General features: G+C 35.5%; 2 protein-coding genes and 2 long non-coding RNA genes across 4 annotated transcripts in view; 2 read left to right on the top strand and 2 right to left on the bottom strand.

Annotated features, from left to right (window-relative positions):
- Positions 1 to 733, top strand: part of LOC309479004 (rhotekin-2-like) — a gene marked incomplete at its 3' end in the record, with an annotated part of 7,160 nt that extends 6,427 nt beyond the window's left edge. Inside the window, exon 13 of the mRNA XM_082142850.1 lies at positions 629 to 733. Coding sequence (XP_081998976.1) covers positions 629 to 733 — 105 coding nt within the window. The remainder of the gene's footprint in view (positions 1 to 628) is intronic.
- A 1,211-nt stretch (positions 734 to 1,944) lies between these two features.
- On the bottom strand, positions 1,945 to 6,416 carry LOC309479685 (nuclear receptor-binding factor 2-like). Its single transcript, XM_082143887.1, has 4 exons — positions 6,283 to 6,416; positions 5,308 to 5,419; positions 5,163 to 5,203; positions 1,945 to 2,604 (listed from the first exon to the last, which is right to left on the bottom strand). Exons 1-4 carry the CDS (start codon positions 6,310 to 6,312, stop codon positions 2,140 to 2,142), a joined length of 648 nt encoding a protein of 215 aa, XP_082000013.1. The 5' UTR covers positions 6,313 to 6,416; the 3' UTR covers positions 1,945 to 2,139.
- LOC309479726 lies at positions 5,314 to 9,373 on the top strand. The gene is made up of 3 exons (XR_014199408.1): positions 5,314 to 5,451; positions 6,376 to 6,953; positions 7,616 to 9,373. It is a non-coding gene; the product is annotated as an uncharacterized lncRNA (long non-coding RNA).
- Positions 8,488 to 15,265, bottom strand: LOC309479728. Its single transcript, XR_014199410.1, has 2 exons — positions 14,962 to 15,265; positions 8,488 to 9,391 (listed from the first exon to the last, which is right to left on the bottom strand). It is a non-coding gene; the product is annotated as an uncharacterized lncRNA (long non-coding RNA).
- Between the last annotated feature and the right edge of the window lie 833 nt (positions 15,266 to 16,098).

Here is a 16,098-nt window from a genome sequence, read left to right as displayed (position 1 = left end):
ATTCAAAAGGCAATTTGACCGAAAAACGAAAATACGGTCAAACTTATAAGAGGAGTTTCCATTCTAATTAAGCTTCTAAATGAAAGTTTGTCTCGGGTAGATTAACAAAAAGACCCTAGGTTGCATTTTGGCGAGAGTTACCCTTTAAGGCTGGAATGTATTATTATTATATGATTTTTGCTGCTATTTACAGTTTGAAGGAGTTGAACCAGATTTTGGTCAGTCGGAGTTGACCGATTGCACAGTGTAGGATGGGCACAGACTCCTATTTTCTAGCTTCAGACAATGATTCCATCCAGAGAATATCAAACATTTGATATTTAAAACACGTATTGTTATCACCTGTCATGTGTCTTCTTGCAACAATGCATGCGAGTTAGAACAAGTTTAGAATTGTTTAGTGTATGATGTCCAGTTTTCCTTCTGTAACCATTGGCAAGTGTATGATGCCTACTTGCCTAGTGTTTTAAATCTGTTCAGAAGTTGTAGTGTATTGCAGCCTTTAGTAATAAGAGACATGATGTAGATGTTCCCTGATTGTGATACTTAAATTTTTCGTAATCCAGTCTAATTAGGCATAAGTAAAATCTGATTCCACAATATATTTTCATCCCTCTTTATTGTTCAGGTGAAGAACATCTTTTATCACTCTGTGAAGGATGCTGTGGCCACATTGAGGAAGCATTTAAAGGAGAAGAACACAGACGAGGTAAAACAGGAGGAGGAGTCCTGACAGTGCATCTCCTCCTCTGTCCAAACCCTTGGAGCATAAAGACAATACCAGGATTCTCCAGGAAAGGAAAGAACATCCATGCTTAGACTTTGATTTCAAGAAAATGGGCCACTCTGCAAGATTCTGTGACTTTCTTCTCTTTGATTTTATTGTCATTGTTTGACCTTCCCCGCTGTGTCTTCTTGCACGGACAGGAAGTGATGTAAGTGGTACAGCAAACAAGATGAAAGTAGTACACTGTGCTCTCCAAACGGGGTGCAATGAGCTTTGCCGCACATGCAGAAGGCCCTGGAAAACAATTAGAAAGAAAAACACTGGCAAATACATGTTTTTCCAAAGGTGTTAACGATCCGTTACACGTTCTTCATCAGTAGTTCTTGCACTGCGAAGTGTTCACCATGCTGTGTTTTGGACAGTTGGAGAGAGCAGAGATACTAACGCAATCATTGCAGCATTCCATCACATCAGCAGCTGCCAAACTGACAGGTTTTATTATGTTTGAACAACATTAAATTATTTACAGTTTGGCAAATATTCACTGTGCAGAGGGAGAATATTAAAGAAGTTGCAGTTTATTCTGTGTTTGTTAAAAAAAAAAAAAAGATCTTGTGAAATTTTCAGCTGAAATGTAATATGTAAATAGCAGAATATACATATATAAATATATATATAAATATATATATTAATTATGATTTTCTATAACATGGTGTGCTTTATTTGCTGTATGTGTTGTTTGCTACTGTATGTACATTGAAGTTAAAGAAATGTTTTACATTTTCCATTAAAAATGGAATAATCAAAATGTCTTTCAAATGTTTACATGCTCCATTAATATCCATTAAAAAAAAAACAATTAAAGATTATTCATTCAGTTTTTTTAGGTTTAAATTAAAGGGGATAGTTCACCCAAAAATGATTTACTTACTCAGGTGTTGATGTAATGCCGTATGACTGTTTATTGACTGCATGTTTATGAGACTGTATTCGGTAACGTAAAGAACCAGCTAAAAGTCAGTTTCACTTCACTGCTCTCACATACACATAACCTTTTATAAAGTGTGTAAAACGAAGTAGAATGTCGTTTTTTAGACAAATACTGCTCAGTTCTGACACATGTCAATAATATGGCTTAAACTAGTCATAAAGCATTGGCACCACATTTTACATCTGTGATGACATTTCAGATTGAATCAGGAATATTCAACAAGAAAAAGTGTTTTCCTGTTTATTCAATTACATGTTCAATAAGAAAGGAACATTGATCTATTAACAAAAGTAAATAAATAGGGTCAACTTTCACCCAAAACAACTCTAAACTGACTGAAGTTCATGCTTTCAGAGGCTGCTCTCATGCCAGGTGATTCACCACTGCTCAGGAGTTTGAGGTAGTGTGGGTGTATGCAGGTCTAGCTGTCATTTGCCATCTCCAACAGTAGCTGGATCTGGTTCTGGAGGTCAGAGGGCACGTGCAGGAGCCTCATACCCAGCGGTGAAGGTTGAGCTAGAGAAGCTGTGGGGCTCTGATGCTCCTCATAAGGGTCTCTCCTCAGACTAGCATTCTCTGCCTTCAGTCTCTGGTGTTCCTCCATCAAGCGCTTGTTCTCCACGAGCAGGACAGCCATGAGCTTCCACAGGTCAGCGATGGCAGTGCTCTGCTCTTCCAGTCGAGTCTTGTCATCTTTGGCAGCCTTCCAGCCGAGCGGAGGACTTTGGACGACTGTTTGACCGGGACACTGTGTTATCAGGGACGAGCTGTGTTTTGAAGGGCTGACCAGGATCTTTCCTTTGAGTTTAGCCTGTTTGTAGCTCATCTGGAGCTGTCGCTGCTGTTGGAGATGTCTGTCTCTCTGGAGCTCTAAAGACAGCCGTACCTTGATATACATCAAAATATGGTTAAAACGACTGTACTTTACAACAACGTCTACACTCTGAAAAGAAAAGGAACATGCATGTAAAAGAACGTGCATTGTAGCTTGTACCTTTTTGCCATTTCGTACTTTTTTTGCACAGTACAAATTCAGGAGAGGTACATTTCTATAGGCATGAGCCTTAAAAATGACGACACATTTCCATCTGTTTTATGCGCATTTTGAGATATCAGATATAATATAAGAAGATGTGCAGTCTTTAGAGTCCTTGTTAGCGCGCGCGCCTCCCACGCCAGAAATCCCGCTCGGAGAGACAGCATCTCAAAATTCGCTTTGATCATTCTGAAATACCTGAGCCAAAGTCTGTTATCAGAATAAATTGGTGTAATTCCCTCCCAAAAGCGTCTGGATTCCCAAACACCAGCATCCGGAACGCAAGAGAACATATAGCCGCGTCTATTGTGTTTATAAGTTATTTATGATGTAAGAAAGAAAGAGCCACATTGGATTCACCGATTGCAAGTTGCAACAACTTCCATTATTATTACAAATATTTTGTGCCAATTTCCCAGGAAGTGACGATTTTGTTCTCTTGAGCACATGGGATGGAAACGCTTTTTTATTCGCAAATATTTAATGCGATATTCCAGTTGTGTTAGAAAGTAAAAAAAAAAAAAAAAGATATATATATATATATATAATTTTTGTTCAGCTTTCATTTTTCGTTTTTAAGGTGATGTTGATGTGATCAAACCTGTTAAAAATTATGATACATATCATAAACATATCGTAAACAATTGCAACATAATAAAGACACTGAACAGTACAATTGCAAGTGGTTGAATAGAACTACTATGGTTGCGGTGTTATAACAACTTAATAAGTGTTATTGAATAACAAAATGAAGCAGATTAATCTTAAAGGGATACTCCACTTTTTTTGGAAATAGGCTCATTTTACAACTCCCCCAGAGTTAAACAGTTGAGTTTTACCGTTTTCGAATCCATTCAGCCGATCTTCGGGTCTGGGGGTACCACTTTTAGCATAGCTTAGCATAATGAATTGAACCGGACAAGACCATTAGCATCTCTCTCAAAAATGATATGACGCAGCGCATGCCGCCTGATAATAGGCTACCGAGCTGGGGACTATTTTCAGGCGCTGCGTCATATCATTAATCCTGCTGGACTCATGGTACGGCAGCAAAGTTTCTTGATTATTACGCAGGAATGAGAGTATAGTTCCTAGCCATATCAGCCTAGAAAATCGCAACTTTTCATTTTCCGCCTGTCTTAGTACACGATGTAACTACAGAAGAGTCAAGTTTTAAGTAGGAAAAATATCGAAATATCGTTAATTTTTTTGATAGAGATGCTAATGGTCTTGTCCGGTTCAATTCATTATGCTAAGCTATGCTAAAAGTTGTACCGCCAGACCCGAAGATCGGCTGAATGGATTCGAAAACGGTAAAACTAAACTGTTTAACTCTGGGGGAGTTGTAAAATGAGCCTATTTCCAAAAAAAGTGGAGTATCCCTTTAAAGCACTAATAAAAAGTAACATTTTGGTTATGATGTGGATTGTCACTGTTGCAGCACTTCAAAACAACATTTACACCTTCAACTTTAGGTACAATATTTGTACCAGGAAGTTGATTAAAAAAAATTATATATATAAAAAAAAAAAAACATTTTTCAAGAACTTACTTTTATTCAGTAAAGAGGTATTACTCTGATCCAAAGATTACATTGTTAAAAAAAAAAAAATCTACTCAGAATCCTGAAGAAATGTATCACAGGTTCTACAAACAATATTGAATAATTTGTTGGAAAAGTATAAAATCAGCATATTAGAATGATTTCTGAAGGATCATGTGACACTGAAGACTGGAGTAATGATGCTGAAAATTCATCAAATAAATTTCACAATATCATTCAATCATTAATAATCTAACAATAAAACGGTATTTTTTATCAAATAAATGGAGCCTGGGTGAAACTTCATTAAAAAACAAAAAAATAAAACTAATTGACAGTAATGTGAATCTTTACTAATAACTATAAATATGCCGACGTGGAATCTGAGACCATCTGTATATTTTGCCCTAAAGTTGGTCCAGATTCCACGTGGGTCAGTCTATAAGTTACACATATTTTGCTATTAGGCTTTTTTAGACCTAATCAAACTAATTGAAATCACATGGTTGATTGTAAGGCCTATATATATCCCTTCATCAAATGTGTCCACCATTTGCCTGAAGAAGACCCAGCAGGGTCGAAACGTTGCCTTTATATTAAATATGGGAGTTTAAAGCAGTGTTGCGGACATAAACATAAATTCATTTCAGCCTACAAGTTACACATATTTACAAAAGAAAAGTTTGAGATTTTTGTGATATGCTCAACTATCACCATGCCTCATAAACTATGTTTGAACATTATAAAATCCATTTAAAAAGTGAAAGACAGGACAAGTAACTGTCAAAGACACTTAATACGTAGGTCTACTACGCAAAGGCTGACGGTTGGAATGGAGTCACACTTGTCATAAACCTCGTCTTACCTGTTCAGTGTGTGTCGTTGAGAAGGCCTCGTTCAACAGCTCTGAGCAGAGAGAGAGACAAGAGTTAGTTTACTCTTTCATTTATCTTCCTGTAACCTTGCCAGTTCTTCATGTGTGGATTATCTGGAGAACTTCATTACTTTACCTGCTGCTTCAATATGGCATGAAATCGCCTCTTCATACTTCTCTTTCGCCACCAACTGATCTGCCTTTCGGCCGTAATGACGGGCCTGTAGTAAAGACAACTGCCATGTTTTCTGGGGAAAAGAGGGTTACAGGATTTAAACAAGTATGTCCCACTTTATATTAGGTGTCATTAACTATTATGTACTTGCATAAATAAATAAAAAGTTAGGTACAATGTACTTATGGTGTTCATGTATTGCAAAACACTTTTGCTGCTATTGCGGTGGGAAAAGATTGAAAGCAAGATTTGGTGAATGTGGTGTATTCTCAGGAGTCATGTGATGTGTGTGTGTGTGTGTGTGTATGAACCTGAGTATCAGTAAAGTGTGCTTGAAGGCATTTGTTGGTTGTTGGCCTCCTTAACACACAACAGTGAATATATATATATATATATATATAGCCTATTATAACAAGTGATTTACAAGCTAATTTTAAAAGGCTGGTTATTTTTGACTGGGAACACAAAGTGTGTTACAGGTTTTCAAAACAGCACAAGGGTTAAATGTTTTACATTGTTGTAAAAGTGTTCAATATCAAAAGTGTTGATGCTTGAGTTTTAAAACAGTGACTATATATGGAATCAAAACTATACCACGTGTCAGTCAAAACATTTCATAACTCTTAGAAGAACATGATTTTGGGAATATTGAACAATCGCCACAATATTTAGCTTTTTTATTTTATTTATTTATTTATTTTATTTACTAGGTCTAAATAAGCTATTGGCATAAGGCTCTTATAAATGAACACTTGTTAATCACATTAAAGGCTTGAAGTGGGACATATTGTGCGTATTTAAAACTTAACACGTCAAGCCCCAACTGGAAAACTTTCGGGTTTTTTGTTTTGTTTTTGTATTTTATCTTTATTAACTCCAGTTACCACAAGTTGCCAGAACATTGTATAGAGTTATACAGTGATACATATCACTTACACGATTTAGAGGGCCGTCCATTACTTCCATTTCTGTTTCATCCCCTGGTTTGACAGATTTAACTATGTTTAATTCCTTAATTTCTCGCCACAGAAACTGCAGCGGTGAGTGGACTGACACCTTGCGCAACTCCACGCGCGTGCTTGTTTGTGGTGACCTTTACGGTCTATGGCAGTGACGTCAGAACGGAAGCCGGACTCCGCAGTGTATGACGCCATCTCCTGGACAACACCGGCGCATCACTTATATCAGACAAACTAAGGAGAAAATACTATTGCGTGCGTAAATATCGTGGAATGCTTGGTTTGTAGATGAGCAGCAGTGCATTACAAGGCTTTGCGTCACATGTCGGCTATAAATGGATCGTTCTCACGACATAATTAACAGGAAAAATCACAGATGCTACTGTACTCAACGTCTCAATCACATCTGATACATCTATATATGGCACAGTTTCACACACAGACAGGGTTTAGATTAAGCCAGGGTTAGGCCTTAGTTCAGTTAGGACATTTAAGTAGCGTTTATAAACGTGTCTTAGAAAAAAAACATTTCTGCATCTTGAGACAAAACAATGACACTGACATGTTTTAAGATATATTAGTGCAAGTTGCTTTCAGTTAAAACCGCTAGAACATTCATTTTAGTCTGGGACTAGACTTAAAGGGTTAGTTCACCCAAAAATGAATATTCTGTCAGTAATTACTCACCCTCATGTTGTTCCAACCCCGTAAGACCTTCGTTCATCTTCGGAACACAAATTAAGATATTTTTGATTAAATCTGAGAGCTGGATCACGCCTCCATAGGCTTCTAAGACACTATAACTTGCTGGCCCAGAAAATGCATTAAAGAGATCGTTAATATAGTCCAAGTGACTCCAGTGGCTCAATCTTAAGTTTATAAAGCGACGAGAATACTTTTTGTGCGCAAAAAAACACAAAAATAACGACTTTATTCCACTATTTACTTCCTTCTCTCTGGGCCTCGAGTTAGTTCACGTAGTGTTTTAGCACAGCGCGTCTGTGTTGTACGTCACACATAGGCTCACTATTGGCCGACGCTGGTCATGTGTGTAACGTACAACACAGAAGCGCTACGCAGTTACACTATGTGAAAAAACTCGAGGCCCAGAGAGAAGGAAATAAATAGTTTTTTAATAGCAAGTTATAGTGTCATAGAAGCCTATGGAGAAGTGATCCAGCTCTCCGATTTAATCAAAAATATCTTAATTTGTGTTCCGAAGATGAACGAAGGTCTTACGGGGTTGGAACAACATGAGGGTGAGTAATTACTGACAGAATTTTCATTTTTGGGTGAACTAACCCTTTAAGCCTTGTCTGTGCAATAGTAAGTACAAAATAGTAATTTTTTACATTTTTGTTTTTAAATATTGTGTTGTCATCAGCCAATTTGCATGTTAGAGACATTCAAACATTACATTTTGCTGTGAAAACTTTAATGTTTTTTTTACTTAGTAATGTAAGAATACATTTTAAATTGTTATTAATATTTCAAGATAAACATATACTGGAATGAATCAACTAAGGTTAACCTGATTTTAAAATTTTTTATCATGTTAAAACGTATCAAATGATACAACAGGCTTTTAAAATTGTTTATTTGTACATCTCTCAATCATTGCATTATGTTTTGCTGTCCACAATTAAGAATTTTGATCATAAAACAAAGCATTAAATATCTTCTTATTAAGACATTATTGGGAGACATAAAGTGAAAACTAATATTTATGCATTTTATGCAAGCGGTCTGATGCACAAAAGCTCAGTATTTTAAACTTGGGTGAAAATGCAGTGATCAGTTTTTCTTGGCACTAAATTTTGATCTATTCAGAATTCATTCCAAACACACTGTAACAAGGCTGAAATAATGTAACGTTTATGGCTAGAGACAATAATAATTACTTTGGAGTAATATAGTTTAATCATTTAACTGTTCCGGGGGTCTATTTTCGGTAGCACTTTAATTTAAAGGTCAGAGGTCAGAGGTCCGCCGGAACTCGACTCACGTACGGCCATTATCAGAAGCCAGTGATTATGGTTAATAAAGTCATAAATATTATATTATAATATAATATTACATAAAAATGTGTTATAAATAGATATTTTTCTTACAAAAACACATCGCTTCACTTCAGAAGGTCTTTATTAACCCCCTAGAGCCGTATGAATGACTTTTTATGATGGATGGATACACTTTTTGTTTTTTTGGGCTTCAAAATCTAAGGTACCATTCACTCCCATTATAAAGCTGGGAAGAGCCAGGATATTTTTTAGTATAACTCTGATTGTGTTTGACTGAAAGAAGAAAGTCATATACACCTAGGATGGCTTGAGGGAGAGTAAATTATGGGATTTTACTTTTGGGTGCCGGTGAACTAACCCTTTAATGTGATGTAGTTACACGTTACTACATGTGCTTAACTGTATATTATGCAAAATTACAAGTAGCTAACCCTAAACCAAATCCTAACCGTAACTCTACAGTAAGAACATGTAGTTACTTAATATTACTCAGTACTTATCTGGAGTCGGTACAATGTAACTGTCAACTTAAAATAAAGTGTAAGCCTATTTTCTGTTTAGTCTCTTTTTATCTGATATCATTGATTCTGTAATTCAGTGTAACACATTGTGATAGGTTGATCTGGATGTTTTATTGGATCTGTAGGCTGGTGTACTCCAGCATGTGCACATTGGGGGTGGATGTTTTGTCTTTAACCATTCAAAGAGTCATCTGTGCAATATCTGCTGGCAGAACAGATGAAATAAGACATAACATGAACAATTATTACATCAAATCAGCTCAAGTGCCGTCATTTGTTATAATACTCAAATACACACCACCTTCACACAGATGAAGCACATAAAGTCATGGAAAATGAGAGCGATAGTGGTATTTCAGCTGGACCATGTTGATTTCCCATCTAATGATCCACGCTCCCCATCCTCTCCCTGCTGCTGCTTTCTGTCTTTGTTTCTTGGTGATGACATGGGCAATACCATCAAACTATAGGGGCTTGGTCATCCATCTTCCTGCTCTTTCCTCCTACGCACGGGGAATTTTGCGTGATGGGGGTTCACTGATCCCTGTGAAAAAACACAACTGGAGCTTCTTATCCAGGAATACTTGGCGTGGGTTATTATTGCATGCTATATATCTGCTTAGAAGTTCTTGAAAATACTCGTCAGTTAATCAGATATAACTGTAAAATTGCATTTAATGAATAATTATATTAATAAAAAATATTAAATATTTAAAATGTATATTAAATTAATTTAAAATACTTCAATATTAAAATACCAAAAAAAAATTTGTCTTGGTAACTTACTGAAATATACTTTAAGTTGTAAAATACTAAAACTAATATTAAAATAAATTAAAGCTATATAAAAAAAAAAAATCTAAAACTTTAATACATATATATATATATATATATATATATATATATATATATATATATATAGGATTATTGTTATGGATATTATTATGTGTTTATTTAATAATTAAAAAAAATATATTATTATTATATTATTATTGATATTGTTATATATATTGGATGTCCAATATATAACAACTGAAAGTATTGAAATAAATGCTAATTCAAATATAATAAAAAATACAATAGTATAAAAATACTACACCGAGAGATGAATGATGAATGAATAAATATTAATTAAATAACATACTGTGTTACAGCACCTGTGACTTTGTTTCTGTATTTAATTTAGGTTTTTTTAAATGACAAAACTGTTGTAAGGCCTCGAGATCTTATGCCAAGTTCTAATATTTTAAATAAACATGTTCTAACTACCTGCATAATCACATTTTCCTAATTAAACATTTAAATAGACTAATATAAATTTGAACTAAAGTATTTTACTGTATGTTGAGCATCTGTGCAACACTTTATACAGCTTAACACTATTGCACACTCATAAACAACTAATGATTCTGGTATAGTTTAATAAGAGACAATAATATACATACAGCTTCATTTCCTAATTGTTAATTACAGACTGTGGCTTGTTCTCCGGCATTGGATTAAACAGTAATTTAGTTGCTGTATCATCTTGAGCTGTATGTGCATGCGGGCAAAGCTTTGTGCTTTTGCTGGACGGCGATTCTGAAACATCAGCCAAAATCTTAATGACCAGCCTGCAGTGAGGCTATTTGTGTAATGCTCTGCCCTGGCAATGTTATACCTAAATAAATTGCACTTCCTGCTATCAAATAGCTTGATAACTGAGAATGAGCTTCCATTCATAACAATGGAGGTATGTAAATCAAGTAAGGATAACATCTTATTACATTTTGAATTAGAATAAATTGGAGCTTTTTTAAATAATCAATTCTTAAAAATCTAACCATCCCCTAGACTATTTAGGATGTCCAATGGATTTGAAAGAGTTATATATATTATATATATATATATATTTATAGATATAGATATAGAAAGACTGCACTCATATTACTTATGAATGGGAGAAAGTGCAACGCGCAATATGGCGGAATAAGTCCCGCCTTCTAAATAAAAGAGCCAATCGCTGAATGATAAAGTCAGGTATGATATCACGTTTTGGGCCAATAGGCATTCGGCACTTAGCATCACACTGGTTCCCTCGATACAATTTTTCCATAGGCTTTTAGGTTATCGCAAAGCAAAACAAAAACATGTTTACGTAAGTTATACGTTTTGTCCATCAAGATAATGTTCACAGATGAACACAACTTTTGTGAATGTTGAAGCCTAAATGCAGTCGATAGGAAGTAAAAAGCTAAAGGTAGGCTATAAACGATACACCACGGTCACACGACTTCAACGTCATCACCACTAAGCTTCCGACAACTCTTTCGGTTTTCATCTAAAAACATTTTCCCAGAAAGTTTGACATATAGTTTATATTAGCACAATTATAAGCATAACGAGGCTGAGATTACCTGTTTGGTGTGATGACCTCCCCCGCGCGCGTTTAGGACTGCACATGCGCATTGGCTCGTCTAGCCTGAAAAAGAAGCTTTTTTAACGCTATTTAAGAAAACGAATCAGCATTTATGGGCCAGTTCATGTTACTGACTTTAACAGACTTTACTTGAAAGGGACTTTGGTTGGACAGAGGTCTTCAAAGCTCTCCAGTCAGGTGTCTGATTATAGAGGTGGCCAGCGTTGGGGAAAGTTACTTTTAAAAGTAATGTGTTGCACTTATTATAGAAAGTAATGCGTTACGTTACTTTTGTGTTACTTTTTCTCACCTGGGCTTATTCATTGTGAAATGTATAAGCCTCAGGCTGAAGTCAGTCAATAAATGAGAAAGCAAAGTAACTTGCTTTACTTATTAGATCAGATATTTAGTCGTAAATTTAAAAGTAATATGAGTAACACTTTATTTTACAGTGTCCTTGTTACACGTAACATGTAGTTACTACAGTAAATTACTATAAACTGCATAATTACATAATAATAATACATTTTATTTATAATGCACTTTTCTTATACCCACAACAAGTCTTTACTTACGCAAAACAAGTAAAAAGTACATCCGTAAAATATTTTTTTTTTGGTACAACTAACCTAAACCAAACCCTAACTCTATAGTATGTGTTTAATTTGCATTACTCAGGACTCAAATGTATAATTACACTGTAACACGAACACCTTAAAATAAAGTGTAACCGTAATATGTTACTTTAAAAGTAATCTGATTACTTGTAATGCGTTACCCAAACACTGGAGGACGCTACACATTACTACATCAAAAAGTCTCAAAAAGTGATCAAAACTGAAACGTAAGACAGTGTTGCCGTTATCCGAGTTGGACCCTCATCACTAGAGGGTCAGCTGTTCGGGAAGCCACGCCTTTAGAGTAACACGCTTAAACCACAACCCTCACACCTACTCAAAGAGACGCTCTGTGGGCCAATCTGCCGGCCTCCCCAAATCCCACTCATTACCATACCAGCTCCAGTTTGTGAGGGTGTTTGGAGGTGGGAACAAGTGCATTGTCCAGGGTTTCTGAATGAATAGAAAAGCAAATGAAGAGATGTAGAGGACCATATCTGATCAGTGTTGGTAATGTTTGGGTACAAACAGCAGAAGAAAGCCGTGGAGGACCTGGACGAGAGAAAAGATCTACGTCGATATTTCTGGCCATGAAAATCAAACACGTCTTCGGCAGAATGCAGCCATCAAGAATGGTGAGTGTAAAACTTTACAATTGCAGTGTTTTAGAGGAATGCATGAGTGTGAAAAGAGTTGAAAAATTATGATTAAATATTTAGATTTCATCACATTTGTAAAAAGATATAGACCTACTGTTCAAATGTTTGGGGGTCAGTAAGATTTTATTTTAAGGAAATTAATACTTGTATTCAGCCAGAATGCATTCAATTGATCAAAAGTGACGGTAAAGACTTTATTTATTACAAAATATTTTGATTTCAAATAAATGTTGTTCTTTTGCTCTTTTAATTCATCAAAGAATACCGAAAAAAATTGAATTCCACATTTGTATGACACAAAAAAATATTAAGTAGCGCAACCATTTTCAAGAAATATTTCTTGAGCACCAAATCAGCATATTAAAATCATTTCTGAAGGATTTTTCAGCTTTGCTATCACATGAATAAATTCATGTTAAATAGTTCAAATGGAATTTTTTTTTTTTATTGAAATAATTTTTCGCAAAATAATTTTTTACTATAAATCCTTACCAACCTCACACTTTTTATATTCATTCTGTGATTATTCATAAACTTAAGTTTAATTTCAAATTTGAAAACTTGTACCTCTATATTACTATTTCTAGTGATAGTTATTGCACATTTTTTTTTATAATTTAAATAAATAATTTAGTTATTATTCTGTTTCTTTGTGAATAAAACAACTGACAATGTAAATGAGCAGTTATCGAAACTTGATGAATGAATTTCTTTGACTAAATTACAGGAGTAAAAAGATTCAGATGGAAGTGTGTACAGGCCTAAAGGGGTGATTTATCAAAAAGCTGCATTTAACAGAGGCGTGTTGTGTTATAAAAAAAAAAGAATAATGAGTTTTGGAGAAATCAGAGAGTGACGTTTGATTAATCGTCGTGTGCAGGGGTCACCAAACCCCCACGCAACACCAAAGCCAACGCAAACAAAATGGGCTGTGAACCCGTCCCAACATGGCGCTGCGTGGGCGAGCGAGGCATACAGGGCATAAGAGGGGCACAAAGGGAGGGGGCTGTTAGGACGGGGGGTACCAAACAACCCGCCGAAATAATCTACCATCTGCTATTAAGAATACACTTTATTTAAAAAATATATTTTTTAATATTTATACATAATGATCAATTTTCTATTACCAGTCATTTTTAATATTTTCGCTATCATTTTTGGTCATATTTCTGCTATAACTGGTTGTCTTGTGAGTTATATAAGTATTCTGTCTTTCACAGCTGCAATTAACTTTTCCTGGTGAATAGCAGCACTGACACAATAGCAAAGAAATTTTTGTGTCTGTAGGCGTAAGACAAAGGAAGCAAACATTTGCGCTGCCCCCAACAATTTTGAGAATGAATAGATGTTCGGCTTTTGTGAGAAACATGCTATTCATTTAACAAGACACCTGAACTCACAGATCATAATAACAGACCGAGCCGTCCAACACAGGGCACTTCAGTTATACCCAATTCAATGAAATTTTTAACAAGAAGGAAACAGATTTTGAACAGGTTTTCGCAGACGGCAAACATCTGATTCTCTGAATGATAGCAAGCTGTTAAGAATCACTCGGACGAACTGCTGGAGGATGTTGCAGAGCTATCAAACACCACATCAGAGATGACAGGAAGGGAAGTGTGTGTTTAATACCGAGGACCTGAATTCTCATTAATGAGACGTCATTACACGCAACGACAGAATGACCGGCTTTAGTAGTAGTTAGTCCAACTCCAGGTATAAAAACTCTTAAATACGAGGTTTGTTAGGGTTCTTTACTCGACTCCAAAGAACTGTTCATGCCAAAAAAGAGTTTAAATAAGTACAATGAACCTTTTGGTACAAAACGTTCCTGAGACTAACAAATACACACACACACACAAACAAACATACATTTGACTTTTTTTGGCACAAAAAGTTCCTGAGGTTAAAAATTAAATGAAATTAATTAAATAAATAAATGAACAAGCGTGGGAACGAGTGAAAAAAAAAACACCTAAAACCGAAACTTAAAATGAAATATGTAAACAAGCGAAGGAACGAGAGAGAAAAAAAACACCTAAAAATGCATCCATTATATTTAATATATGAAAATAGCCAAAACTGCACCTAAAATTACATTTAAATAAATAAATGAACCTTTTGGCACAAAAAAAGTGGATAGATAGTCAGACAAAGTTCCTGAGTTACATAAATAAAATACTCCAGATTTAATTGAATGTGTTATGATTATTTCAGTCTTCTAGTGATAAATTATGTATTGATCTGAACAGTTTAATTCACTTTTGCGTGATGTTTCCAAATGTTCAGGCAATAAATAAATCATCAACATGTTATGATTCCGTTAGGAAGCACGGTTTTGCCATACATCAGTATAGATGAATACGGCTTAATCTTTTCATATTAAATCTGAGTATGATCCGCTAAATAAGATCCTGAGAGCTGGGTTTGCACTAACTGATATACTGGATGCACAGAAGCTCCGTCAGCATGCAGAGCCTGTGCCTGTGGGCGAGTGTGAATGGGAACAGAAGCAGATGCAGATCTATTCAGAGAGGCTTCACTTGCGCTAGGACTCCGCGGAGAAGGGGCTGTTCCATAGTGTGGGTGGCTATGAATTAGGCCTCAGTCGCGCATACAGCAAACGCTCTGTTGCTCATGCTGCCACGGATCAAAATAGAACATGGTGGCAGGAAAACAAAAAGTGACGAGAGGGATGATGAAGAGCCGAGGACGGCCCTGCATGTGTCCGTCATACTAAGGGAGAACAGAAAGAATAAGATCTTCACAAAAAAAAAAAAAGTTGCTGCCTTAAAATTTTAAGTACAATCAACTTGGACGTTTAAGCATTAAACTGACTTTAAAAATGAGTGGAATCTTGTATAAAAAGTTGAAAATTGCTTAACTTTGATGAGCTTAACTTTAAAGCAAAGTAAAAACATATGTTGTCAATGTCATAACTTATTGATCATATAATTTTTTATAGTGTAGGGTCATTTTATAAATATATTCTATGCTATAACTATCTACATATATATATATATATAAAGTGACATTTGGAGACCAAATGTAAACTAACAGTGCTTGCAATGAGATTGAGAGTTTTTGAAATCCTTCAAAATGCTGTTAAAGACGAAAATATAGTTAAATATTAAAATTGTTTGCAAGGCTGAAAACATCCCTAAGTCTATTTTTCACTTATAAAGATGTTTAATCACAATAGTCTTGACTTGTTGTAGAGGAAAAAACGTTCTGTATATTAGTACATATGTTTCCTTAACACTCTAGAGACTAGAATAACTTTCCAACATATTCAAATATCACTTTCCTGATCTCGGTTTAGTGCGGTTCCTCCGTGGGACGTTCGCTCGGCGCGGCTCGTTATTTTCCGTGTCGAGTTTCCCGGATGCGTCCCATATAAGGCAAAAGGGGCGTGTTTGAGATTACCGGATGATAACCATTTATGGGATGCGCGTAACCGGAATTCCTGATAACATACACCAAAAGTTAACAAAAAAACATCTAATTATTCCCACAGACCACAAATATATCATCAATATATCATCAACATATCCAGAACATTTCAATCCCATTT

This window comes from Leuciscus leuciscus (assembly GCF_965113295.1).
Source record: "Leuciscus leuciscus genome assembly, chromosome: 17".
In the NCBI taxonomy this organism is placed as follows: Eukaryota; Metazoa; Chordata; class Actinopteri; order Cypriniformes; family Leuciscidae; genus Leuciscus; species Leuciscus leuciscus.
This window is presented reverse-complemented; position numbering and strand designations above follow the sequence as displayed.

What these genes read in the sequence shown, in the direction of transcription:
- LOC309479685 (XM_082143887.1), bottom strand. Translation starts at nt 6,312, where the DNA reads ATGGAAGTAATGGACGGCCCTCTAAATCGT. An exon ending in TGGACGGCCCTCTAAATCGT is followed by an intron (nt 5,420 to 6,282) that starts GTAAGTGATATG and finishes TCTTTTCCCCAG; the next exon opens with AAAACATGGCAGTTGTCTTT. An exon ending in CAACGACACACACTGAACAG is followed by an intron (nt 2,605 to 5,162) that starts GTAAGACGAGGT and finishes ATGTATATCAAG; the next exon opens with GTACGGCTGTCTTTAGAGCT.